Source organism: Haematobia irritans, chromosome 3 (genome assembly GCF_050003625.1).
Source record: "Haematobia irritans isolate KBUSLIRL chromosome 3, ASM5000362v1, whole genome shotgun sequence".
Classification (NCBI taxonomy): Eukaryota; Metazoa; Arthropoda; class Insecta; order Diptera; family Muscidae; genus Haematobia; species Haematobia irritans.
Window position 1 is genome coordinate 107110056 of NC_134399.1, and position 27822 is coordinate 107137877.

Genomic DNA, 27822 nt, shown 5'->3' on the forward strand with positions numbered 1-27822 from the left:
ATCAACGGGTGGTGTTGGTTGTTGTATATGTGAGCAATGGTTCCATATAAAGAAATGCTCTGGTCTTGCTGATTCTTCATATGAAATATTGAAAAAGAGAAACGGAGCTGTTAGTTGGAAGTGCAACGGGTGCTCATCTTTTATCATGGCAAGCAAGAATGATGGTATTGAAAAACTCAGCAAAAAGATGGATGATTTTATGGCGGCAATGCCAGGCACAATTCGTACTGAAGTTGATAATGCAGTTTCTCCAATTCTCAAAGCTGTCGACACAAATATGAAGAAATGCGATGAACGAAATACTGTTGTTAATGAAAGCTTGTCTTGGTTAAAAGCTGAAAACAATTTGATGCGTTACCAGCTTACAAGAAATGATATTCTAGTTTCTGGATTGCCTTCGAGTGTAAAACCAGGCCAAATGGCTTTAAAAATACCTGATGCCTTAGGTGTCAGGATAGGAAACCATAACATTATTTCTTCATTTTGGCTGGGCAAACAAAAACGGACGATGCTTATAAAATTTTGCTTCACATCCAAGAGAGATGAAGTTATGAGGAAATATCTGTCTTGTAAGAATCTACGACTTTCATCTGTGATGTCAACTAACATTGACGCCCGTATTTACCTCAACGATAACTTACCACCTGCGGTTGTAAAAATGAAATCTCTTTGCCGTTCACTTCTAAAGGAGAAGAAAATTAAACGATATGAGCTCATCCCTTCATCTGCTAAGGCTGTTATATTTGATCTAAATGGTGGAAAAAAAATGTATTCCTTTGATGAGCTTATGGCTTTTGAAGAAGTTGCTGAGGAGAATTTTATTATAAACCAACGTGGTGGTCGACGTATAGATCAAAGAACAAGAATTAATGGAAGTGACACTCCCACTTTCGGTACTCCTACTTCTGTGCAGGTCGATGATGTTTAATGTCTATCCTATTCTTTTCTTTTTAACCCTTTCGTAAGACTGAAGAGGAGAGTCAATAATTTGCAACTCCTTGCTTTCATTATATAGTTAATGTTATTTTTTTTTTTTCTTTTAATGAATTTTTGAATTTTTTTTCTTTTTGAATAAATGTTTAGAGCTTTTTTCATATGAATTAATGGATTTTTATAAAAAATGGAAAATTCTAGATTTAAGGCCAATCCTAATGCACATTCTTTTAACTCCTCTTTTCTTTGTATTCACTTGACACTTTAAGGTAGGTACTATGTTCGGTTTCCGAAGCGAAATCCCATACAAAACCAAAAATGCGAAAAACTACCGAAATATTTTTTCATTTGTGGTACTTTGTTTTTTTTTTCGAGTTGAAAAACTGACATAAAGTGCATAGTCCCTAATTAGGTCGGCTTTAAATCCTTCCATATGTTGAGATTAGTTAGTTTCAAAACATGGCGCCATTTGTAATGTGAATTAAGAAATAATTGATTTATTCAAATGATTTGTGTTAAATTAGAATACAAAAGTGGTTCGCGTTGTTATTTAAAAATGCAATTCGATTGACGAAATAAAAATAACGGCGTGCTATATGTATATAACATATATAACAGCATCTGGTTCTTTAGCCGTTTCTGCCACAGTAGCATCTGCCCTCACATCCCTGACACCCACAATTGCAGCCACTACATCAGCTACAGTGAACAACTCCAACATAGCACCCTCAACACCTGCCACGACCACAGTGGCTGTGACCGCAAATATTGTATTGCAACAACCAAATACAACGGCCGCCCAAGTAGTGAGTGGTCCCATTGGGGTGGCAGCAAATACTACTCCAACATTAGCCACTATTACTAATTCTTCAAATGCAATATCGACTGTTGCTGCCGTTAGTAATACAAATGCAATACTAATGCAATGGAGGTTTCACAATCATCCACAATAGTATCACCAGCAGCTGGATCGAATGTTGTTGTTCCCACCACTACAATGGCTTTAGCAGGAGCTACCGTGGGACTTAAGTCTGGTCCAGATATTACAATGACATTGAACCGTATAAATACGGCAGAGAATGAAGTTGATGTGGAGGAATGTTTACCAGGTGATGTTGTTAAATTGGATTTTGCTGGCGAAGAAGTGGCTGGGTGAAATTTTACCCCTAAGGAATGTCTTCTAGGAGTTTCCAATCGGCGACCGGTGCCCGTTGGAAACTCCGCCTATTACAACAGTACCATCATCGCTTCAGCCATCAGCAACAATAGCATTCCATCAGCGTCATATTGTAGAGATACAACCAGGCCACCATTTATCATCATCCCCTGCTAATTTAGAATTGACTAATGTTATGCAACATAATGTTTGCACAGAACACGAAGAAGTAGAAGAAGCTAATTGTCATAATACTGCAGATGTAATCGATGAAGATTTCTTTTTTAAAATATGCTTAAAAACGATTTCGTCTTATCTCTGTAAACCCAGTGCTTCTACATTCAACGCCCATTTTTTACAAAGAAATGAATTGTATTTTTTTTTTTATTATTTTACCGCTCCTCGTAATTGCTCCCTTTTCCATTTGTTAAGCGAGCTCGTTTTTTGTGTGTAAGAGGCGTAAATGAATGAGAACTGAATAAAAGAAATGTTAATGCAATTTTAATTTTTAATGGAAACAACATGAAAGCTAAATATGAGAAATGATAATTAAAAATTTTTAAATATAACAATATTAATGAAAGAAAGCTGATAATCCAGAAAAGAAAACATTGTGTTCTAGTGTCTTTAATTAGTGTATAAATGTACAAATTAAAAAAAAAATAATAATAAAATTATAATCGAACTTGTTTTATTTTTATATACCGGGGTATAGGTAATTGGGTGGTCTTATACGTTTTATACTTTTTAATATAAAATTAGTAAATTTTTCTGAACAAAGTTATATCCAAAATAAATGTTTATAGCAAATAATTAAATAATTTACCTTGAACTACCCTTGAACTTGAGTTATGGGCTTAAGTTGGTTGTTCCCCCCCGATGTAACAACATTGGCAAATGAAATGGCATTATTATCCTTTGTGGGAACCGTGGTGGTGACCACTGGATTTGAAATTGCTAGTGAGGCGGCAACAGCATGGTATTGCAATGCGATTGTGTAGATATTGTGGACACCAACGAATTAAGTTTGTTGATGAATGAGTCCATTGCTGCTCATGATGTAAAAGTTAGCATAACACCGGAATTATATGTTTTTTTGATGTGCGTTACAAATTGACGGTATCCATTTGGAAAAGCTGAAGAAGACAATGTACCACATGTTGTAAAAGCTGTTGCAGAATGTGGTAAGACACCAGGGGTAGAGCGGCTGGAGCTTTATTCTTAATAATTATTAGTGTCCAGTGCTGTATGAGATTTTTTTGCAAAACAATCCAAAAACTGGTAGAAAAACACTTTTCAAAACAATTATCATGAATGCGTGTATGTAAACAATCAGCTGCTGCGTATGTATAAGTAAAAATAGTATGACATTTGGCGATGTTGTCAATTAAATTGCGGAGAAATAAACGTGGAATAGCTCCAAAATAGCTGTTTTCTTCATTCGAAATGTATTGTCAACACTCTCATTTTTCAACGCGAAAGAATGGTTAAGTGAAGTTTTTTTCGTGCCAACAAACATAGTACCCACCTTTAGGTGAAATTGTCAGTGACGGGTCATTTATTCGACGTTTTTGCGCTGGTAGCTCAAATATGAATATTGGCTTTTGCAATGTCCAATCTATTAAACCTGGAACCAGGTCAACTAAATTTGACGAATTAAAGAATATTCTGTGCAGTGGTCATCTCGACATTATTGGATTCGCTGAGACGTGGCTAAAACCGTATGTATCTAGCAAAAGTATTAATATTCCGGGTTATAATCTATTCCGGAGTGACAGATGCGGTATAAGGGGTGGTGGGGTAGCTTGTTATATTTCTTCTGGTTTAAATGCGAAAATTCTGACATCTATTTCAGAGCCGGGTTGTGAAGCAATTTTTCTTCAAATTCGGACTTCTGTGGCAATGTTTATTGTTGGTATTGTTTATCTCCCTCGTGGCGATGTGGATGCCTTGGAGAGATCCATTTCAGACATCGTAACGAGGTATGAACATGTATTGATTGTGGGCGACTTTAACTTTGACATTTGTCGTTCGTGTAATTTTTCTAATTTTAGGCATTTTCTTACCAGGTGTAATCTCACAGTTTTTCATAATGACAAGCCAACTCACTATAACTGTAGTAGTGACTCTGTGTCGTTAATCGATTATTCTCTAGTTTCTTGTACCAGTTCAGTCTTGAGAAGCAATCAATTTTACTTCCCGGCGGTGAATTCATATCACGCTTTTCTATTAATCCAGTACGAATTACCTAACAATACCGCTTCTTGTTACACTACATTTAGAAACTATAGTGCAATTGATATGAATAACTTGGTGGAGGATGTTGTTAATGCGGATTTTGTCAGTTTGTACAGTACGAACGACACTAATGTGCAATTGTCGGTTTTGAATACAATATTTTATGAATTATTCAACACACATGTACCTGAAAGAGCTAGAGAAGTTAGTCGGAGCAGACGCGCCTGGTTCACGCCTGAGATTAGGGCTGCTATTGCCAATAGGGATTTGGCTTATAGGGCATATATGGAGAATAAGACTGCTAGAAATAAGGATATATACAATGGATACAGAGCTGAGGCTCGAAGAATGATTAGACGTGCGAAAAGGGAGTATGGCGCGCGCCTTTTTGGTGGCATTAACAGTCCTCGAGACTTTTGGTCTCGTATGAGGAATGCTGGGGCTTCCAAATCGGACTCTTATAGCTGTGATATTGATCCTGACGATTTGAATATATGTTTTACTTCCGTGTCGTCTTCTTCTTCTTCTAGTTTCAGTAGCCCTAATTATCCTGACCGTGATGATGACTTTAATTTTCGATGTGTCGATGAATATGAGATTTTTTGTGCAATATCTAGTATTAAGTCGAATGCGACAGGTCATGATTCTATTCCGGTGAAATTTATTAAATTGATTTATCCATTTATTTCCCGACATCTTCTACATTTTTTCAATACGATTATTATGACTGGAATATTCCCTGCGAATTGGAAGTTGGCTAAGGTATTTCCTCTACGAAAAAAGGGTACTTCTGGCAAGGAATGCTCAGACTTTAGACCGATTTGTGTCCTACCTGCTTTGTCTAAGGCGTTTGAGATAATTCTTAAGGATCAGATGTGTGCATATCTTGAATCACATTCCTTGGTGGACAGCTGCCAATCTGGCTTTAGGAGCCACCATAGCACAACTTCATTAATGATTCATGTCACGGACAATATAAGACGATCTTTAGACCGTAGGAATCCGGGTATACTTGCAATATTAGACCTAAGTAAGGCGTTTAATTCTGTTGACCACACTATTCTCTTAAATAAGCTTTTTTCTCTGTTCCGTTTTTCGCACTATTCATGTGTGTTAATTCGTTCTTTCTTGTCGGATCGATCGCAGTTTGTCATATCTAACGGTCGATCATCTGGGACTCGTGCAATACACTATGGTGTCCCGCAAGGTTCCATTCTAGGTCCGTTGCTTTTTATGTTATATGTCAATGACATTTGTGAATGTGTTCATTTTTCTGAGCTTGGGATCTATGCGGATGACATCCAATTATATAATTCTTCGGATTATTCTTTGGGTAATTGCATTCGGGAACTTGACGACGATATTGGGCGTATTTCTGTGTGGTGTTACGAGAATAATATCTGCTTAAATGTGCGGAAAACTAATTTTGTTTTGTTTCATGGGGCGCGCGATCACTCTGCAAGTATTACGGTACAGAATTCTGTTGTACCTTGTTCCACTTCCGTTTCCTGTTTAGGATTTGAGATTGATTCCGGACTGAGTTTCACGGGTCATATTTCCTCTGTCTGCTCAAAAGTGAATCTGACTCTAAGGAAATTATATAGTATTGATGTAATTCTACCGATTCATGTACGACACAGACTAGCTCAGGCCCTACTCATGCCGAATATTGTGTATGGACTGGAGGTTTATTCAGGTACTAATGCATCGAACTTACGCAAATTACATTCTTGTTTTCATGGTATTTTAAGATACGTTTATGGCTCACATGCGCGTGATAACTACGACTTCTACTCTTTTCAGTTTTTGGGTTGTTCATTTGACAACTTTTTAAACTTGAGATGCTTGTATTTTTTCTTCTGTGTGGTGAAATTTGGTTCACCACGGTATTTGATGGAGTCAATAACGTTTTTGAATACGACTAGAAATACACAGGTGCTGTTGGATCATTTTCACCATCTTGTCTTTGAGAGATCGTTTTCTGTACGTGTAGCCAGGTTATGGAACTCGCTACCTCACCACCTTAAAAATTTCTCTATTACTCCTTTTACATTTAAAAAGAATTTGTTAAATTATTTATCTACTCTATAATGCAAATATTTATCATCTCACTGACAATTTCAAACTCAATGCGTTTTAATTTCTTGTTTGCTATGTATAAAGGGTTGTGCGTTAGGATTTTAATTTTAAGTTTTTTTTAGTTTCGTTTTAATTATAAGGTTAAGTTTTTATTTGGAATACTAGAGCTCTATTGATTGAATTTCTATCAACATGTTGTCCAGAAGGGCGTTGGTTGATTAAATAAATAAATAAATAAATAAATAAAATAAAATGCGAAATCTATGTTTTGAGCATTATCAAACACATATTTGTACAACTCTGGATTTTTCGCACGAAATAATAGGCAGTCATATTATTTCTGCACTTGAGACCCTATTTACGGAGATAAATGAAAATATTCGTTTTTCGCAGAAACGAAGTTAGTACTAAGCATAACACTGCACGAACAACTATGATAACAATATGAAAAATAAGAAGAAGCATAAACATACAGCCAATTTCTCATATCCCAAACGAATGCTTTCGTTTGACTAGAATGCCCAAAACAGCTGATTTTATAAAGGAAAATCAGCTGTGGCATTTCAGTCGAACGTTCGTTTCGGATATGAGAAATTGGCTGATAAACAACGAAGAAGGACGAAAACTTATTGGTGAAGCCGTTTGTTTAACAAAAAAACTTCTCGACTAGTTTTACATTGAATAGAAGAAGAATTTTTGGACGTTTTTTCCACAATTCTGTTTTAGATTCATATATTTCTACAAATTCTAACTATCGTTAATTTCACTGTAGAAATATTTGTTTCATAATCAAACTAGATTTGGTTTTGATAATGTTTGGTGAATATCCCCTTACACCAAAGGATTTGAGCACCCCAACGAAAAAAAAAATTCAAAGTTTTTTTGATTTTGTTCCAACACGTCCTAGCAACATGCGAACATGACATTTGGATTTGTCGCCGCAACGTGTTGTGTCGCAGTTTTATACGACCGTGTAAGGTCCTCTTTACCCTATAAAAGCTTTTAGAATTTTTAGAAAAATTCCCGCTTCCCATAGGAATATCAATTTTCGTTTCGAGTGTTTACATTTTGCTCTAATCAGAAATTCATGGCTACACATTATTATTAGCACCTTAATGAAAATTCTGCTGGAGTTGCAGGCTTAAATCCAGGTATGTACCCCTCATTAGTTCCGTAACATATGCATAGCATTTTTTGCTAATGAAAACCATCGCGGAGTTTTCATTATTGCTATTATTGTTTCTTTAAATTTTGCTCCAATAAGAAACTCATGCCAAAACTAACTTATTGGCATGCAACAAGAACTTTCGCAGGTTAAATACATTAATAGAGATGCTATCGTGATTAAACTTTGCTCAATCCCTTTTTTACCTGAAGGTAGGGAGGGTAAATTCGAAGGTGTGCTATAACCTTTCCTATTTATCCACGTTAACTGATCAGCCGATTTGACTTCTCGTCGTTTGATGCCGCTACTTTTATCCGATATACCTGAAATTGGAATTGGACATATATATATTTTGTATGCATCGGTCCATGATTTCATATCTAGCCCTCATATATACCGATGTCTCGATCAAATTTCTTCAGGACATGTAAGCAACCATTTAATTTGCTTGAAAATTGATTTGGATGGATGGATTTTTTTTTCAGGTTTTGGATGCAGTTTTCGATTTTTTGGGTGATCACGAATTAACCTTCTCTTTGCTCTGGGACTGTTAGTTTAGGTGATCACGAATTATGCTTCTTTTCGCTATAGGGCTCGTAGTTTAGGAGATATGTATGAGAAAAAGTAGTTTTTCTTACAAAAATTTAGATTCTATCAGGATTTGAACTTTTGATTTTTTTGGGGGTGATCACGAATTAATCTTCTTTTCGCTTTAGGAAGCTTCGTTTAGGAGATATGAGAAAATGTAATTTTTCATAAAAAAATTGAGAATCTTTCGGGATTTGCATGGAATTTTTGAATTTAGGTCGCTTAGTTTAGGATTTTTTAGATTTTCATATAAAATATTAAATTTATTTAGGATTTTGATGGACTTTTCTATTTTTTTGGTTATCACGAAATAAGGTCCTTTTGGCTTAATAACGCATAGGAGAAATGAGCAACATAAGTTCTTCCTTATAAAAATTTAGATTTTCGCTCTACGACGCTTTGTTTAGAAAGCAAAAGGTGCTTTTCATATAAAAATTTCGTGTCTTTCAGGATTTTGGATCGACTTTTCGATTTTAGTAGAAACTGCAGTTTATGGGTCCCTCGCCGAATTAAAGTCCTTTTCGCTCTAGGGCGCTTTGGGAGTTTAGGCCAAACGAAAATTTCAACTTTTTTTTAGGATTTGGGTGGATTTTACAATTTTTTGGGGGTAGTCACGAATTAAAGTGCTTTTCGCTCTAGGACGCATATTTAAGGAGATATGACCAAAAGAAGTTTTTCATATAGAAATTTTAAATTTTTTAAGAATTTGGGTGGATTTTTCAATTTTTTTGGGGGTGGTCACTAGTACGCTTAGTTTAGGAGATATGAGCAAAATAAGTATTTCATATAAAAATTTGGTATATAAAGATCTGTGTTTTGATATATGTTATATATAGAACGATTTCCGAATTTTATTTCCTAAGGAAGCCGCAATTTTCATGCTGTTTGCTTGAAATTTGAAATCTAGGGGTATCCTAAGTGAGTAAACAGCTGTGCTTCAGTGTGGTATGTATCGGTCATATTTTCCGCCTTGATTTTTTTTTCAATTCAATTTTTATACCCTTCACCACTAGTGTGGTACAGGGTATAATAAGTTTGTGCATTTATATGTAACACCTAGAAGGAAAAGTCTGAGACTCATCGTTTAGTATACCGATGGTCTTAGAATTAAATTCTGAGTCGATTTAGCGATGTCCGTCTATGTGTATATCTAATTTTGTGTGCAAAGTACAGCTCGCAGTTTAAGTCCGATCGTCCTCAAATTTGGCATAGGGGTTTAATTTGGCTCAAAGACAATCGCTATTGATATTCAGATTAAGATATAGCTGCCATATATATCTATCACCGATCTGGTCATAATTGACGTATTTATCAACGCATCTTCTTAAAATTTCGCACAGCCAAATGTTTTGGGGCTCTCGTAAAATGTGCAAAATATCAGCCAAATAGGTTCAGATTTTTGCACAAGGAGTACATTTAATAGTATCATTAAGTGTGCCCAGTTTGGTTAAAATCGGCTCAGATTTAAAGGGTGATACGGTCAAAATTTGGTCAAGGGAAAACGCGTGTAAATCGGTGAAATCGTTTATTTAAAAAATCAAATTAAATTTCTTTTTCAAGTTCAATTAGTATAAAATTCAGGAAAAATATTCACTTAGGATTTCGCTTTTCCAAATCCGAATTGCCGGGCCTCACGCTTGAGACCTGCCATCAGATTTTGTACAGCCACCTTGTCCACCTTCTTCGCCGCAGAAAGCCAGTTTGCCTTGAACTGCTGCTCGTCCTTAGCAGTTTTTTTGGTCTTTAGGTTTCGCTTGACAATAGCCCAGTATTTCTCAATTGGGCGGAGCTCTGGCGTGTTGGGAGGGTTCTTGTCCTTGGGAACCACCTGCACGTTGTTGGCGGCGTACCACTCCATGGCCTTTTTACCGTAATGGCAAGATGCCAAATCCGGCCAAAACAGTACGGAACAACCGTGTTTCTTCAGGAAAGGCAGCAGACGTTTATTCAAACACTCTTTCACGTAAATTTCTTGGTTGACAGTCCCGGAAGCTATGAAAATGCTGCTTTTCAAGCCACAGGTACAGATGGCTTGCCAAACCAGATATTTCTTTGCGAACTTTGACAGTTTTATGTGCTTGAAAATATCTGCTACCTTTCCCCTTCCTTTTGCCGTATAAAACTCCTGTCCCGGAAGCTGCTTGTAGTCGGCTTTGACGTAGGTTTCGTCGTCCATTACCACGCAGTCAAACTTCGTCAGCATCGTCGTGTACAGCCTCCGGGATCGCGCTTTGGCCGTCGTATTTTGTTTATCATCGCGATTTGGAGTCACTACCTTCTTGTAAGTCGATAGTCCGGCTCGTTTTTTTTTTGGCTCGATGCACGGTTGTAGACGATACACCCAGCTTATTTGCGGCATCTCGGAGAGAGAGGTTAGGGTTTCGCTTGAAACTACCGGCAACTCTCTTTGTCGTCTCAGCGGCTTCCGGTTTTCGATTTCCCCCCGATCCAGACTTCCAGGCTGTCGACAAACGTTCCCCAAACACTTTAATTACATTTGTAACGGTTGATTTGGCAACTTTTAGTGATTTTGCCAGCTTTGCGTGCGAGTAGCTCGGATTTTCGCGGTGCGCGAGCAAAATTTTGATACGCTGCTCTTCTTGCTTGGACGGCATTTTGACAACTGAAGAGTGAATTCCAAAATCAATATAGGAGCAACGTTCTACACACACACACCTTCAAAATGAGGGGTGTTCAGGTTTTTTAAATGCAAAATTGAAAGAAATACGTCAAGTTTATATTGACCAAAATACGTCAAGTTTATATTGACCCATATATATCATTCGCCCGATTTGTATATGCTAATATAAACCTTCATAATAACTCCTAACAGATTTGAAGGAGTTGAGATGGTAACACAAATTTTGGTTTACATTGTGGTGAAGGGTATAATATAGTCGGCCCCGCCCGACTTTCTACTTTACTTACTTGTTATTTATCAATTCACGCCCATTTAGGACTAAATATTGATAGAAATACAATTCATGCGACATATACATATATAGGTAGATATCCTAAACTAAAATTTCAAAACGCACTTTCCCTAATAAAAATAATTATTGAAAATTGAAATGCAATAAAGCTAAAATTGTAAGCGACAACTGTTATGGTACACAGTAAAAAGTTTCACAAAAATTTACCAATTAAAGCTGAGTATTATGTTTAGTTTTCAAGCTGAAAACCAGCTTTTTTTCACGGTTACTAATTAATTTAGAAATATAAAATGATTATCAATCAATTCATTGGATCTTTTCCATCCATTATTTGATAAGACTTGATAAAAATATAATAGTCTTCATATATATATTTTTGTACTTTTAATTTAGTGTTTTGATGAAAAACCCGAACATAGTACTCACCTTAAGGTCTTAATTGAGTTAAATTTTTTAAATTATAAATTTAATTGATTCAAAAAATTTTTTAAATTGAAATAAATATCAATCACAAAAATTGATAATATCAATTAATTGGATCAATTATTTTTTTAAGTGGTTCAATAAATTTTTTAATTGGGTCAATTGATTTTTTAATTGGGTCAATTAATTTTTTAATTAACTTTCAATTAATTTTTTAATTGATACTATCATTTCTGTGATTGAAGACATTTCAATTAAAAAATTAATTGCATGAATTAATTTCGTGATTGAATCTGATTTTTTTTGTTTGTATATATAATTAACTTACAGAAATGCTGAAGAAGCTTTTTTATTAAAATCATGAGGACTCAAAGAAAAGTCTTTGATGCTTGCACGGATATGATTGCAAAGTCTAGCATTACGAATCACTAATGAGCGTTCAAAAATTTCCATCCAATTTGCTTGAAATCTTGATGCATTTTCGATCCAAAAAAAAGCTAAGTCAAATATAGTTTATGACGATCAATGTTGATGAAGCCCCCCTAATGGGCTCATTTTCCCGATTTGACTTATTGTATCTATGACTCCTGTAATTTTCACCTGACATGTCCAAGTTTTATTTTGGGCATACTAGACTGACGATTTTTTTTATTTCGATCAATAACCGCCCAGCGCATAAATCTACAAAATCTTGATTTCAACTCTATGAAAGGCTGTCGCCTTCATTTAATGGATTCATAGATTTCATAAATTTTCTTGACCGCAAAAATCGTCCTATTATATATGAACTACACTCCGAAAACCGGACGCACCCGAAAAGTGGACGGTGGTCTGGGGACATTTGCTATATTAACACATTAAAATTAACCTCTCATAACTGGATACCTCCCAAATGTGGAACAAAATGTAGGCGACCGTAGGTGTCCACCTTTCAGAGCTTTAAATGTTAATATACTTCTTTCTAGGGTTTCACTGGTTCCAAATTTCTTTCGGTTAGGTTGTAGAGGAGGAGATCAATTTTCTTGAATTGATGCCCACTTAGACTAGTATAGGTCCATTGTGATCCCTCGATGTGATTTTTCCATCTTTCTCCTTCCGATGCGGTCCGCTTTGTCCCAGAAACTTCTACCTGCTGAAAGAAATCTCAGAATAACCAACCAGAGGCCCTGATGAATGCAAGTATGTTCCTTAAGCTGCACTCCCGCATATCAGTGAGAGCCTGAAAGAAAAAGGAGCCCAGTATCTTGTTTCTTCTAAAGGATAAAGCTGGGCACTGACACAGGAAGTGGTACGAGTCCTCCGTAACTTCCGGGTCCAGGCACCATCTACAGATATCATCGTCCTATTCTTACCATGTGTTATGAAACCAATCAATGGCCGTAATTCCTCTCTGTTCATCGACAACAAAATTTCACAGTTCCTACGTTTCTTTTCATCCCATATCCACTTGGTTTGCTCGCAACCATCCGAAGAGACCCAGCGTCTTCGCCATTGCTCATCATATTTAACCTCTATCCTATAATGATAAGAAGATAGTGGAGGAAAAACGTCCGCTAGGACGTTCGTTCCTCGAGCACCCTCCTTAGCCAGCACATCCGCTTTCTCATTTCCTATTATCCCATAGTGTCCAGGTACCCAGTACAGAGTTATATTATGCTGTTCAGTGAGAACCTTGAGTTCTCGACGACAGCGGCTGACTACCCTAGACCTTATGTCAGCACTGCACAATGCCTGACTGTCGATGAAGAAGCTGATATCGCTTCTGAATAACGGACTCATCAACAGCGACTCAGCAGCCTTTGTGATCGCAGAAATCTCAGCCTGAAAAATACTGCAATCACTATCCAGCGTGTAAGACTCCCTATTCCTAGTTCAATACAATAGATTCCGCTGCCCGTTCCTTCCTCCATCTTTGATCCGTCCGTATACATGTTCAGGGTTCCGAAGGGTATCCTCCTGTCTTCCCACTCCTGCATACTTTTTTTATTTTTTCTTTTTTTTATTTATTTATTTGAACGTAAAACGTTATAAAATTCGTGTATTCATATTTTAATTTGGCCTCAGCGCCTATAGGCTATTTAGAGGCTCGTTGGCAACAAAATATAATAACGAAACAAGAGAAAAAAAATAAATTTAATACAACATTATAAGAATAAATACAATGCTATTAAATGATCTTCATTACATGTTATATGTTAAACGAGGAGTTCATCAATAGAGTTATAAAGAAATGTTTTCACCCTTGATTTGAAAAGAGAGAAACATGTTAATGATTTTATCTCATTCGGCAAATTGTTAAAATTTATTGAGCCCGCGTATTCAATTCTTTGCTTTGTCGTTTGGTATAATGTATGTCGGTTTGTGATGATAAACCTGCTCCGTGGCCATATGATCCATCTCTCTATACTGCCCGGCCAGAATTTCAGTATGCCTGCAGGCTGTTCTCTCCATCGTGGACAAGCTCTTAAGTCTCAGAAGTGTCAGTTCAGCCGTCTTCCTTACGTGTAAATCGAGTGGGATAAATCCCATCGGTACCTCCAAAGCGGCAGTGGCTGTGGTCCTCATGGCACCTGCAATATAGATGAGTGCAGTCCTATTTACCCTATTTATCCTCGATATATGATTTTGGTGTCTCGCGATTGTCCACCAAACATGAGAGCCATATGTGGCCACAGATATTACAACCGCGGTATAAAGCCAGCTAAAAAGAGAAGGCCTCATTCCCCATCTCTGCCCGACCAATTTTTGACATGAGTATAGTGCCGCATAGGCCCTCTTAATGCGATCGGCAGTATTCTCCATCCAGTTCAGTTTAGAGTCCAAAATAACTCCTAGGTACCTCGCTGATTTCTAGAATTTCTTTATTACATAAAGCCAAATTTCTTTACTACATAAAGCCCCCCTCCCTGACGAACACCAAGTTCATAAAATAAAACACCATATTTTTTTAGGGAAGAAAATTGTCGTAGATTATAAACGTGCATTGTTTTATTATTTTATTTATTTATTTTTTGTTGTTTGTTTTTATTTAATTTAAGGATAGGTACTTGTATAATGTTAAACTTAAATTTTAATTAATTAATTAAAGTTTTGTCATTTGTTTGTTTTATATTCTCTTTGCATGTTTTTTTATTTCTGTCATTTTCTGTATTTTGTATTCCATTTTTTATGTCTGTCTGTCATTTTCTCAATATCATATGCTTTTGTATTGTTTGTTTTATTAATATTATTTTTATTATTATAAATTAGCAAATAGAGACTTAATTAGATAATAAAAAGTTTATATCATCTTTTTTGTTACGCAAATATTCACTTTTTTTGTTTTGGTTTTGTTTTGCATTTAAGAAAAGATTGCATTAAAGTTTTACACCATTGAAAGGTATTTTGCTTATGATTAAAAATATTTGTTTTTGTTTTGTCAAGTTTTAAATATTTTATTTTTTGTTGGTTTGTTGTTGTTGTCTTTTTCTTTATAGAAAAAAATTATGGTTTTTTTTAATAAAAATTTTTGGTTTGTTTTTAACTAGAGAAGATAATGTTTTGTTTTATGATTTTTGTTATAGTTTATGTTAGTTAAAGGTGACTTGCTGCTGTTGATTAATTTTAGTTACTATTAGTGGATATACGAAACGTAAATGTAAACATTACAATATATAAAATAAATAGAAATCGTAAAAAAACAACCGTCAACATTTGGGTGTTTTGTTATTTATGTTTACTATTAGTTAAAAAAAATGTTCGAAATTGGGCAAGAATTCTGGATATATTTCATATCGAATAATTTGTATATAGCGGATAGCAATGTCCTTCCAAAATTTCGTTGCCATCAAATTGCCATGTATTTCTTAGGAAAGGCATAAGGTGAGAAACCCAAAAAAAAGTATTCGTCGGTTTGTCTGTAAATTGAATTGCACTATCAGTTAGTAAGTAAAAAAATCATACACCCAAAGAAATTTGTTAGTAGGGACAGCAGAAAAGTCTGCTAAAACAGCAGAAAGTCTGCTGAAAAAGGGACAGCAGCCACTGTTTGCTGAAATAGCAAACATTTCCTGCTATTTTTTAAGCTCTGTTACCCTAAACCATGTTTTATTTTGGCAAAAATGTAAACTTAGGAGCGATCCTAACAGAATTAACACAATATATAATATCACAAAATGAATATCTATAGTATTTGACCAAAAATCTGAATATTTATCGAATTGAGGCATAACAGCAAACAAAATGTTTGCTGATCGTATTTAGGAGCTTGTAAGTATATTACAGAGCAAACATATACCAAAAACTACTTTTGGTTCTTAAATATGCTTTGGGGAAAATTTTATAACCTAAAAATTTTATAAATTGTTGTTCATTAGGCCCTGAAGTACAAAAATATAACAGCAGGCATCGACTGCTGTTTTTAGCAGACTTTTTTCTATGAGTGTACATTATAAAAAAGTTCATCAAAAGAGAAAATTTTTTTTAAATGCCGATAATGCAGTTTTTGCATATAATAAATTTAAACAAATAGTTTCTTTCTCTTTTATGTATTGTACATTCAAATCTTTCCGTCAGAAAACTAAGGCCGGTTTCGTTTGTGTGAAATGATGCTACACTATTTTTGCCTAAGTGTTCTTCCGTCCAAATGATAGTGTCATTTCAAAGATAATGGTAATTCAAAATATGGTGATTGATCCAATAGCTTTGACAATGTCATTTATATTTTGGAACCAATTTCGAAAACGTTGCACTTTTTGTTAGAATCGAAATCATCATAAATCCTATATTGACAGAAGGTAGTATGACTCGATCAGGAGCGTAATTCTATCAGGTGCTTCTCATTCATCGATAGGATATCTCTGGTGATTGAAGAAATATTCGGACATTCCGTAGCTTCCTATAATATACTACGTGTAAGAAAGTATTCCCAATGATTTTTGTAGCGTTCGCTTGAAATGGCTCGATAATCAGTCACAATGCAATCATGCAAATTCAGAGTTTTGAGCGGATATAAAACATATTCCTTCTCTAAAGCTTTTTGGGATAAATTATCCCCTAATTTATCTTAAAACATGCTCTAGGGTAATTCCAGGATGCCTTGTATATGGACCACCTGCCACCTGCTTATGTATTCCAGAACATTGGGTATTTTCCAAAACATGAGTTTGAAAGAGCTTAGTTTCATATGGCATATAACACTTCAAGCCATGTTTCTCGTGATCCTCGTGTATACGAAATCTGCCGCAAATCTTCCTCAATCACTCCTGATAATTCTCATCGGATTTAATCCAAAATTGAGTGTCATATATTTGAGTATCAGTTTTGATTCTGTTCTCCCGCTTTGATTAACTTTTCAACAACGATTTATCATGTCTCCGTTCGCTAACATTACGATGCGGTGTATCATCATCTCATAGTGCTTCACTGCATTCAGCGGAGAGCGACCATAAGTAAGTGTCGCAGAGAATAGTTTCGGTCTATTTCAGCTCCGATCTGTCATCTCAAGATATCCAACCTTCAATTCTGAATTCAGAAATTTATGCCAGATTCCCAAAGTGGGGACGTTTGCGTCAGATTAGAGTATCCCGCGATCCTGGCATTGGCCTCATCTGGGTGTCCACATCAACGTTTAATAGACGCATGATGACACTAGATTTTCACAGCACACGTCACAGCCTGAGAGTCTAAGGATGAATTGGCTTTATTTCCTTAACGTTGAGAGCAAGAAACACTAACGATAATATTCCATATTTCAATAAAATGTATATCGATATCCTGACGTTGGCAATACTCTGGATGCATACATTACAGGCATACCTCTCTGTCGATCAGAATCTTAATCTTGTTGTTTAAGTACGTGTTCATCAACCTATAGTAGGCTCACATCAATCTCCAGAATATTTTGGGAAGTATGAACTGGTCTAAGAATGAACGGAACGTTGAGAGTAATTAACACTCTGAAAAAACAAATCCGTAATTCAATTAACATGCAACTCCGGGCTCTTTGCCCATAAAACAGCAGTACATGAAGTTATACTTCATGTAGATATGATCAATAGGTGTTATAGAGAGAATAATGTCCAAATAAGAAAATAATACATCGTTTAAATTAAATTAAAAACAACTTTATTATTAAAAATTACCCTTAAACAATAAACTAAATGTTACAAGTAAATTCAAAACAAAATAAATTCAACAATAAATGTTAAAAAAAAAAAAAAAACTTAAAACAAAAAATAATTAGTTTACCATTATATCGTATAATAAAAATAAACAATAAATAATTAAGTGAAAACAAACCAACAGAGATTCTTATGGAGACCGATTTTAATTATGTGTGTTTGGATGTTTTTCTTCATTTGGTTTTCAATATTTTAATTTTTTTATCTTAATATATAGCATTATTGATGTTGTTGTTGTTGTTGTTCTATGTTTGTATGTTTTTCTTCTCGGAGCCTTAACAAATTTTAGATTTATTTTATTTTTTATTAAAAAAAAATATATGTATATATATGACTAACAACTGTTTAAAGTTTTTAAAAAAGATGGCACGTATAAGACCACATACACTATGATCATTAGTAGTTGTAGTATAAGAGAAATTACATAGACAGAGAGAATGATAGATGGGAAAACAAATAATTTAGATATGATGAGTGACAAATTAAAAAATATGTATAAATATGAAGGAAGTAAGTTTTTTGCTTTTTTTTTTTTTTGGTTATGAAATTTGAAATTTCCAACAAAATTTTGCTACGAGTTGAATGAGTTTAGACCTAATCAATGATTCTGTATGCCGCCATTTATTGGTGAACAGCTGATCTAGTATATTGTAGATACATTACAATATATAAATTGGCTATATTATTTAGGCTCATATGATATATTGTTATTTTATTTGTAGAAGAAACCAAAGAAATGAAACATGAATGTTTGATAAATCATAAGACTATGTGGGATATAAATTGTATATTATTTATTTATTTTTATTTAGTTAAAGGTTAAAGATTAGTTAGAGCTATCTAAAATGTTTGGAAATTTGGTTTTTATAGAGTTAGACAGATAGAGAGAGATAGATAGAGAAAGTGGATAGTTGGGAGAGTGATAGATCTTTATAATTATAATTAATTTAGAGATGTTGTTGTTGTTTTTGTTTTTTTTTTTGTTTCATTAATTTGGTTTTCAATGTTTCATTAACGTTTTGTTTTAAGGTGACTTTTTTTTCTTAACTTTGTTTAACTTCATAAATGTGGTTTATTTCTTCAATATGATTTGTTTAAAAATTTTCGAAAAATGTGAAAATAGGTTAAATGTTTGTTTTTATTTTGTTTTTGCTTAATTCTTGTTGTTGTTGTTGTTTTTGATATATGCTAAATTAAATTGGTTTTTGTTTTCTTGTTGTCTTCTTCTTAACTCCTCGTTTCCTCATCTTCATTATTTTGTTTCTTTACACAGCTGTGTGTTGTTGTATTTAAGTAACTTACTCCTAAAAGATAAAGAGAGAAAAAATAAATTGTAATGAATACAATATTATTTATTAATATTATTATGCTTATATTTATAATGCACCCGCAAAAAGAGAATCCACCATAAAGAAAATATAGGATTATTTGATTAGTTTAACTAAAATATATATGACAGTAGAGTTAAGCTCATACTGTGCGAGAACTTTGCAACGGCACCCTGCAAATATAGATACGAAATTCTGAGTCGATCTAGCGATGTCCGTCCGTCCGTCTGTTGGAATCACGCAAACTTCCGAAAGAAGCAATCTATCGACTTGAAACTTGGCACAAGTAGTTGTTATTGATGTAGGTCAGATTGGCCATATCGGACCACTTTCACGTATAGCCCCCATATAATTCGATCCCCAGATTTTGGTTGCGGATCCTCTTGGAGTAGCAAAATTCATCCGATCCGGTTGAAATTTGGTCGCGGTGTTAATATATGATCTCCAACATTCGTATAAAAATTGGTCCATATCGGTCCATAAGTGTATATAGCCCCCATAAAAATCGATCCCTAGATTTGGTTTTTGAAGTCTTGGAGGAGCAAATTCGATCCGATCAGGTTGAAATTGTGTACGTTATCTTAGTAACATCCACACGCTCACAAAAAATCGCTTCTGTAACATATACTCCCAAACATATTTTGCTTCAAGCATATACATTTTTGGGTATTGCCCAAACATTTATATGTTTGATCTCTTCCAATATATAATATGTTTGAAAGCATATTGGTCTAAACAATATATGTTTGGGTAGTCTAAGTTCCAAACATTTTGTATTTTTGCATCCAAATTCAATAATGTTGTCTTCCAAAAAAAAAATATGTTATTATGTGAACATATAATATGTTTGGAAGCATTTTGCACCCAAAAATATTATATGCTTAAAAAAAATTCTCCCAAACAATATTGTGCTCAAAATTTTATTTATTTATATATTTACAATCATAATGAATTATGAAAATAAACAGGTAATATAGGTGCTAACAACATAGGTTTTCGACCTGAATGCTAAAAATTTTGTTTCTGCCCAATTGTATATTCCCCCACATCTTTCTCACTTCCACGAGATTTTTTAGTTCTTAGCACCTTTTTCTGTAATACAAACATTGTAGAAGAAATTATTCAATTGTATGATTTTTTTTATTTTAATTTTACCTTTTGCCAGACGGGGATTCGAACAGCGGACCACACAGTTTGTAAGGATCAAAGAAGTAGCTGATCAATTGCCCACACTGTTAGAAAAATATGTTTTTCATATGTTCCGATATAAACAAAATGTGTTTCGGGCACGATTTTAAACCACAATATATTTAAGTGCGAACATGTAATGTTCCTAAACTAACACTAAATGTTTGGGACATCTATGTTAATATGTTAGAATATATTATGTTTGGGGCATCAATGTTTCATAAAAATCATATGTGTGAATACAAACATATATAAATTTACAAATTTCGACTAAACATACATATGTTGTGATATTTTATTCAAAGCGACAGAGATAGTATAGAGAGAAATAGAGATGGAAACCGGGAGAGTTGACGAAAGATATCAATATAACACAGCAAAAGAGTCAAAAGAGAACAATTTCTGTGAAACCGCTTGTATGTTGTTTCGGAAAACTGTTTTATGATAAGGCTAAAAATTTTGATATGCTTAAGTCTAAATATTATTTAATTTGAATAAAGAGAATAGACATTCGGAACCAAGAGAATAGACATTTGAAAAACAAACAGCATATGTTTTCGCCTTGAGAGCAGCATTTTATGTATGTGTGGACATGTGTTTTGTTTATCATTTTGGCATTATGGGCACAATTTTTTTCTTGGTTCGTTAAAAGAAATCAGGGGTCTTCATAAAAATAGCGAAAGGGCATTATACACTTTTTAGAGTTGGGACAGTAAAATGAAATAAGGAGGAAATAGTGAAAAATTACACAGTAAAATGTAAAAAAACAAACTTTAGTTCCTCTTTAGTAGTCCACGAGGAGTTGACGGACACCATCAAATATAAAAGCGGGCATTAAGTTCGAGTTTTACAGCTAAAACAATTTAAAAAGTTTATTTTCTTTAAAATGAATTATTAAAGAAAAATAAAAGGAATTTTAGAGCGATGGTGTTAAATGCTAGTAAAAAAACTGTTCACTCCTAAATAAATGTATGTTTATATTATAAAATTATGTATGTATGTTTATACTCGACTCCACGTTCTTCTTTTGTTAGTTTTTGAACTCCTTCCAAATTTTAAAGTTTTGTCCAAAAACAGTTTTTTATTACAATATTGTTATTTTTGCAATAAAAAATAATATTTTATCCAAAAATCAGTCAATTTCGTTTATATCAAGCACTGTTACTGACTATAAATCTTTAATAACGCACATTTCGAAGTTTCATTATAAAAATTTAATGTAGTATAAATATAAATGTGTAAATTAAAAAAAAAAAATGTTCGGTCGGAGCAGGGATTGAACCCACGACCCTTTGCATGCAAGGCAGACATGCTAACCACTGCTCCACGTGGCAAACAAATGTATGTTTCTGTTAAATAATGTAATGTTTGCATGGGCTCGTGGGCGCTGCAAACTATGCTATATAAATGTAACTTAAAACGATAATTATCTACTGGTGACTATAACAGCTACGTAGCCCAGTGGATAGTGTGTTGGCTTACAAACTGTATGGTCCTCGGTTCGATTCTCCGTGCAGGCGAAAGGTAAAATTTAAAAAATTTATAAAAGTGAATAATTTCTTCAACATTATTTGTATTACAGAAAAAGGTGCCAATAACTAAAAAATTTGAAAATTACGAGTATGTTAGGGAATGAGCACAATCGTGTTTGGGAAAAATTCTTCCAAGCATATAATATTTTTGGGCTCAAAATGCTTCCAAACATATAATATGTTCACATAAAACAAACATATTAATGTTTCGGCAGTATGCAATAATATATGTGCTTCCTGCAAAATATGTTTGGAACATATGTTAAAGAAGCGATTTTTTTTGAGGGTGCAAGGAAAAATAAAATGTTAATTTTGTAATAACAAGCAACAACCACCAACTTAATTCAATATCGCTCCCTGTTAAATAGCGCTCCAAGCTACTAAACACATATATGTTTATAGGCTATTTCTAAATTAATATATGTTTGCATCCAAGCATATTATATTTACAAACATTTTATGTCCCAAACATAATATGTTCTAACATATTAACATATATGTCCCAAACATGTTATGCTAGTTTATGAACATTATATGCTTGCACTCAAAAATATTGTGTTTAAAAATTTGTGTTTCAAACATATAATGTTTATAGCCAAACATATGTAAAACAGTCTTTTTCATCCGTGTATTGAAATATGGTCGAAACAGCGTTTTTATTTAACCCTTTCTGTCAGAATAAGGTTTTTCGCATATTTCAAGGTACAATCCAAATATTAACAATTTCCGTCGTGATTTTTCGAACAAAAAATATTTAGCATTTTTCTGGCTTTTTTTTTGATCTTTTTTGGGGGAATTCTAACGTTTTCGGTGAATTAATTCTGTGAATTCTCATAATCATCAACTCGTCTTTGCTGTAATAAACAGTCTCAGACCAAAGGTTTTTACGAACCGATTTGAACCGTTGGACAAACTTATTGTCCACACCATGGTTCTGTTCAGTCTGCCGAAATTTGATTCACCGCCGTTGGATTTCAGTGAGATATAACCCACGTCGTGCAATGTTTACCTTGCCTACAAACGATCTTACTTTCGAGACTCTTTAATATTTTGCCTTAAAAAGAACCTGAAGAAAATATCTAATCAAAAAAATCTAAAATTTTGTATCAGAGAAAAGAATTATTTTTGTATTGTATATGATAGGTTTTAAAGTACTGAGCAAATACATACCAGGCAAGTATTTTATATTTACAATATTCCCTATATTTTAATTAAAATTTAAGAATTCATCTCTGATAAACAAAACAGTTCTCAAAGGTGTAATCTCTCAAACGAATAGCCATCATAAAGGAGAATGTGTCAATCAAACTTTAAATAAAATTGCATACGTATCCTGAATTCCATTCTTGTTATGATTAAGATGTAAAACATTGTATACACGTATGTTCATACATGTACATCCATCGAATTCTTTATTAGAGTAGTTCGACAATAAAAATGAGTGAAACAGTTTGAAAAAAAGCTAAAAAGTGCTGCGATGTTTGCTACTAAATTCTCAAGCGGAAAACTTCGTAGAAGTGGTAGAAGTCGGTACCAAATTCATTTTCTGAGAATAAATCGCCAATGCCGCCAATGAGGTTTCGTGGAACAAATTAATACAGAGATCTGGAATGCCACATACGGCAGATGCAAAATTTTTGAGGATTTGTAAAATTAAATTATTTCCGTTTTTATCATAGTTTTGTTTTTGAAAATTCGACGTCATACAAGTTTTTTGCTTTGCTTTGAATGTGCTTGTGTGCACTTTGTATGTTATATCGCCCACAAATTGGTATAACTTGTCTTTGTAATTTTGTAGCATAGAGAATTGCCTTATATAGTCATCTAAGATATAAGCTGTGAAAGATTTTTATTGAAACCATCCTAATGTATTTTAACTTATCATTCATTTCAAATGATTTTCACCATAAGATTTAAAAATGTTTGTGATTGTTTTGCTGAATTGTAAATTTCTCCCTTGTGATGATGATACAAAATTCTGATGCACAAGCAATGGCACAGACTAAGCAAAGTGTGATATGAATTTTGTATAAGTTTATTTATTATTATTGCGTTGTAATGTTTCCTGCAAACTTTGATGATATAAAATGCATAACTTTAACAAGAAAACTAAACAAAAGAAAATATTACCAATTCACTGGATATTTAACATACAAAACCCTTTCACTACTGAATTACATTTACCATTAAAAACCCGAATGTTTCATTCTGGTTGACTTATACTGACGACGAAATAAACAAAACAGTCTCGAATTATGCCATAAACATCCGCTAATTGGAAGGATATATTTATTGATGTGCACGAAGCTACAAAAAATATTCAAAGAAAAATACCCAGATACAATTAAAGATCTCCTTCACATGGCATCGAAAATTATCCAGGAGTATGTCCTGCAAGGAGAGATTTATGTTAAGATCCCAAGTTGAAGTGCACGGAAATTTGCTTATTTCATAAAGCACTGAGACCATAAATCTGGACTTTAAGCTAAATATGAAGCACACGGCGAGTGCAGCCACAGTGCATTTCCATGGCTTTACACAACAAAGAAGGAATCGAAAAGCCGATTCATTGCAGCGACAAAACAACGCCTAGGTTCTAAGCCTGAGTAAAAATTGAAAGATATAATTTGATACAATTATATGTGAGTAGATCCAAAAAAATGGTAAGATCTAATCATATCCAATTACTATGGAATTAGATCTTAGATGTCTTAGATGTAATTATATCTATTTATCCCTATATATAATTGGATATGATGCTAGATATGGTCATATATGGAATTATATACATTTATATCTAATTCTATTTCATCGTATGTGGGTGTATATCTGCTTATATCGAAAGGGACCAATTTTGACATCTAATCGTATCTGATTATATCCCTCATTAGATCCCTTTTTGTGGGGATTTTTTCGAGAAATCGGTTTAATCTATTGTAACAAAATTTTATTTATATAGAAAATTTTGTCAAAATTTTATTTCTATAGAAAATTTAGTCAAAATTTTATTTCTATAGAAAATTTTGTCAAAATTTTATTTCTATAGAAAATTTTGTCAAAATTTTATTTCTATAGAAAATTTTGTCAAAATTTTATTTCTATAGAAAATTTTGTCAAAATTTTATTTCTATAGAAAATTTTGTAAAACTGTTATTTGTATAGAAAATTTTGTCAAAATTTTATTTCTATAGAAAATTTTGTAAAAATTTTATTTCTATAGAAGATTTTGTCAAACTTTTATTTCTATAGAAAATTTTGTCAAAATTTTATTTCTAAAGAAAATTTTGTCAAAATTTTATTTCTACAGAAAATTTTGTCAAAATTTTATTTCTCAACCAAGAATTCTGCCAATCTACAAAACAATAAAAAATCTAAAATTTCTGAACATTTTCTCAAATTTGTATTTCTATATAGAAGATTTTGTCTGAAGTTTATGTCTATAGAAATTTTTTGAAGTACCTCTTTACAAAATTTACCAAAACGTCAAAAATTCTACCAATCTACAAAACAATAAAAAATCTACAATTTCTGGTAGAATTCTACCAATTTTGGCAACGTGTCTACCACCCAATTTTACTACTAGAATATTTAGAAGTAAATTTTCGCGTATAAATACAAGGTGGCCGAACTCCCATTTTCATATCTCCAGCATTTGGAAGACGATCACTTGTCTCTCGGTGTTGTGGTTCGAAATCTTTATTTTATTGCAGCTTGCTGGATTTGACAAAATTTAAATTTTTGAATTATTACTGATTTTCTACATTTTTTTATTTAAAAAAAAAAGGTATTGGGGATTTTTGTGAGGATCTTAAATTTAAATTGGGGACATAAACATTATGATTTGGGGACAAGAGCCAGAACAAGTATATACGCCCGTAAGTTCGGCCAGGCCGAAGCTTATGTACCCTCCACCATGGATTGCGTAGAAATTTCTTCTAAACACTGCCATCCACAATTGAATTACTTGAGTTGCGGTAACGCTTGCCGGTGGCAAGGTATCTTAAAACCTCCTAACACCGTCTCCCAAATTGTAAGTAAGTCCATACTTGGTATATATTAAATTAAAAAAGACTGATTAAATACGTATATAATTCAGTATGACAAAATTTTCTATAGAAATAAAATGTTGACAAAATTTTCTATAGACATTAAATATTGGTAGATTATTTTTGGCTCGAGTGGCAACCATGATTATGAACCGATATGGGCCAATTTTTGCGTGATTGGGGATCGACTATATATGGACCAATGGCACGGTTCTTAGCGACCATATACTAACACCATGTTCCAAATTTCAACCGGATCGGGTGAAATTAGCTTCTCTTAGAGGCTCCGCAAGCCAAATCTGGGGATCGGTTTATATGGGGGCTATATATAATTGTGAACCGATATGGACCAATTTTTGCATGGTTGTTAGAGACCATATAGCAACATCATGTTTCTCTTTGAGGCTCCACAAGTCAAATCTGGGGATCGGTTTATTGGGGGCTATATATAATTATGGACCGATGTGAACCATTTTTAGCATGGTTGTTAGAGACCATATACTAACACCATGTTCCAAATTTCAACCGGATCGGATCAAATTAGCTTCTCTTAGAGCCTCCGCAAGCCAAATCTGGGGATCGGTTTAATTGGGGGCTATATATAATTATGGACCGATGTGGACCAATTTTTGCATGGTTGTTAGAGACCATATACCAACACCATGTACCAAATTTCAGCCGGATCGGTTGAAATTTGCTTCTCTTTGAGGCTCCGCAACCCAAATCTGGGGATCGGTTTATATGGGGGCTATATATAATTATGGACCGATGTGGCCCATTTGCAATACCATCCGACCTACATCAATAACAACTACTTGTGCCAAGTTTCAAGTCGATAGCTTGTTTCGTTCGGAAGTTAGCGTGATTTCAACAGACGGACGAATATATATACTTTATGGGGTTTTAGAGCAATATTTCGATGTGTTACAAACGGAATGACAAAGTTAATATACCCCCCCATCCTATGGTGGAGGGTATAAAAATACTGGCAACACTGTACACGGGCTAGGTGTATTTTTTAACTGACTAAGCAGTTTATGTGATTGAGATGTAATATAGCAACAAATGATGGTATAAATATATGCTCAGAAAAACAAGTTGCAATCCATTCTTTGGGCCTGATCTTCTTGGGCTGCCGTTACATAAGTATAGCTGAATGAATCTGATTGGTTGAACAATTAGGAGGATTCATTAGTAACAAAGAGCTTATGTCGGGCTAAATAACCCTACTGAACTAGTATAGCGCCATATTTGAGACTTTCAGAATATTAGTTTTCCGAATTATATTGATAAAGTATTAATTATCAACCTCGCACTTTTGCCATTAAGATTGGACGAAAATGAGATATCTAACTTTCGAACAGCAAATATATGGGCAAATAGGGCAAGATCTACTGAAGAGGTAACTCTGAGACTATATTTACATATATAGATACATTCAAGTTTCTTTACAGTGAACTTCCATACAATGAAGCTCTCTCTATAATGCACAAATTAAAAAAAAAAAAAACCTTTTTTTCTTCCCATTTTCTTGTATTCTGACAACATAAGCAGCGATACAAAAAAGATGAGTTGAAAGTTTAGGAGTTCTGTCTTTGCTATTCAATTTGTATGTGATAATACATGCTTCATAATCGTTTCCGTGCCATGGGAGCTTGAGAGGCAGATAAACACGAATCTCTCCGAATTTAGGAAATTCACATCTTCTTCTAACAAAAATTCCAACAAGGAATCGCTAGGGTTTTTGTGAAACCATTGATAACAGGTTGGCTGATAAGTCCCCGGTCTGACACATAGATGGCGTCACTAGTATTAAATGCATATTATTTTTATATAGTACCAACCTTCAAATGATTCGTGTCAAAATTTGACGTCTGTAAGTCAATTAGTTTGTGAGATAGAGCGTCTTTTGTGAAGCAACTTTTGTTATTGTGAAAAAAATGGACAAAAAGGAATTTCGTGTTTTGATAAAATACTATACGGAAACTCATTACTATTGGTAATGAGTTTCCGTACTCTGCCCCAGGGAAATCAACAATAATTGCCCGAAAG

At 33.9% G+C, this 27822-nt stretch overlaps 3 protein-coding genes across 5 annotated transcripts in view; 2 read left to right on the forward strand and 1 right to left on the reverse strand.

The window, feature by feature from the left end:
• Positions 1-1284: 1284 nt before the first annotated feature.
• LOC142230030 (uncharacterized) lies at positions 1285-2774 on the forward strand. The gene is made up of 2 exons (XM_075300638.1): positions 1285-1660; positions 1694-2774. The coding sequence occupies exons 1-2, from the start codon at positions 1530-1532 to the stop codon at positions 1884-1886; spliced, it is 324 nt and encodes a 107-aa protein (XP_075156753.1). The 5' UTR covers positions 1285-1529; the 3' UTR covers positions 1887-2774.
• Positions 1931-17182, forward strand: LOC142231134 (uncharacterized). Its single transcript, XM_075301753.1, has 4 exons — positions 1931-2042; positions 3624-4071; positions 4144-5202; positions 16981-17182. The coding sequence occupies exons 1-4, from the start codon at positions 1931-1933 to the stop codon at positions 17180-17182; spliced, it is 1821 nt and encodes a 606-aa protein (XP_075157868.1).
• A 415-nt stretch (positions 17183-17597) lies between these two features.
• The window catches only part of LOC142229355 (serine/threonine-protein phosphatase 2B catalytic subunit 3-like), a 74935-nt gene continuing 64710 nt past the window's right edge, over positions 17598-27822 (reverse strand). For all 3 annotated transcript variants that reach the window (XM_075299903.1, XM_075299904.1, XM_075299905.1), the window contains exon 3: positions 17598-18980. The gene's annotated coding sequence lies outside the window, so the exon portion shown is untranslated. The remainder of the gene's footprint in view (positions 18981-27822) is intronic.

Excerpts from the sequence above, each read along its gene's own strand:
- LOC142230030 (XM_075300638.1), top strand. The coding sequence starts at position 1,530 with ATGTATATAACATATATAACAGCATCTGGTTCTTTAGCCGTTTCTGCC. Across the intron at positions 1,661-1,693 it reads AACAACTCCAACATAGCACC|CGCAAATATTGTATTGCAAC; the intron begins CTCAACACCTGC and ends AGTGGCTGTGAC.
- LOC142231134 (XM_075301753.1), top strand. The coding sequence starts at position 1,931 with ATGGCTTTAGCAGGAGCTACCGTGGGACTTAAGTCTGGTCCAGATATT. Across the intron at positions 4,072-4,143 it reads ATTTCAGACATCGTAACGAG|GCATTTTCTTACCAGGTGTA; the intron begins GTATGAACATGT and ends TTCTAATTTTAG. Across the intron at positions 5,203-16,980 it reads ATAATTCTTAAGGATCAGAT|CTCCGATCTGTCATCTCAAG; the intron begins GTGTGCATATCT and ends GGTCTATTTCAG.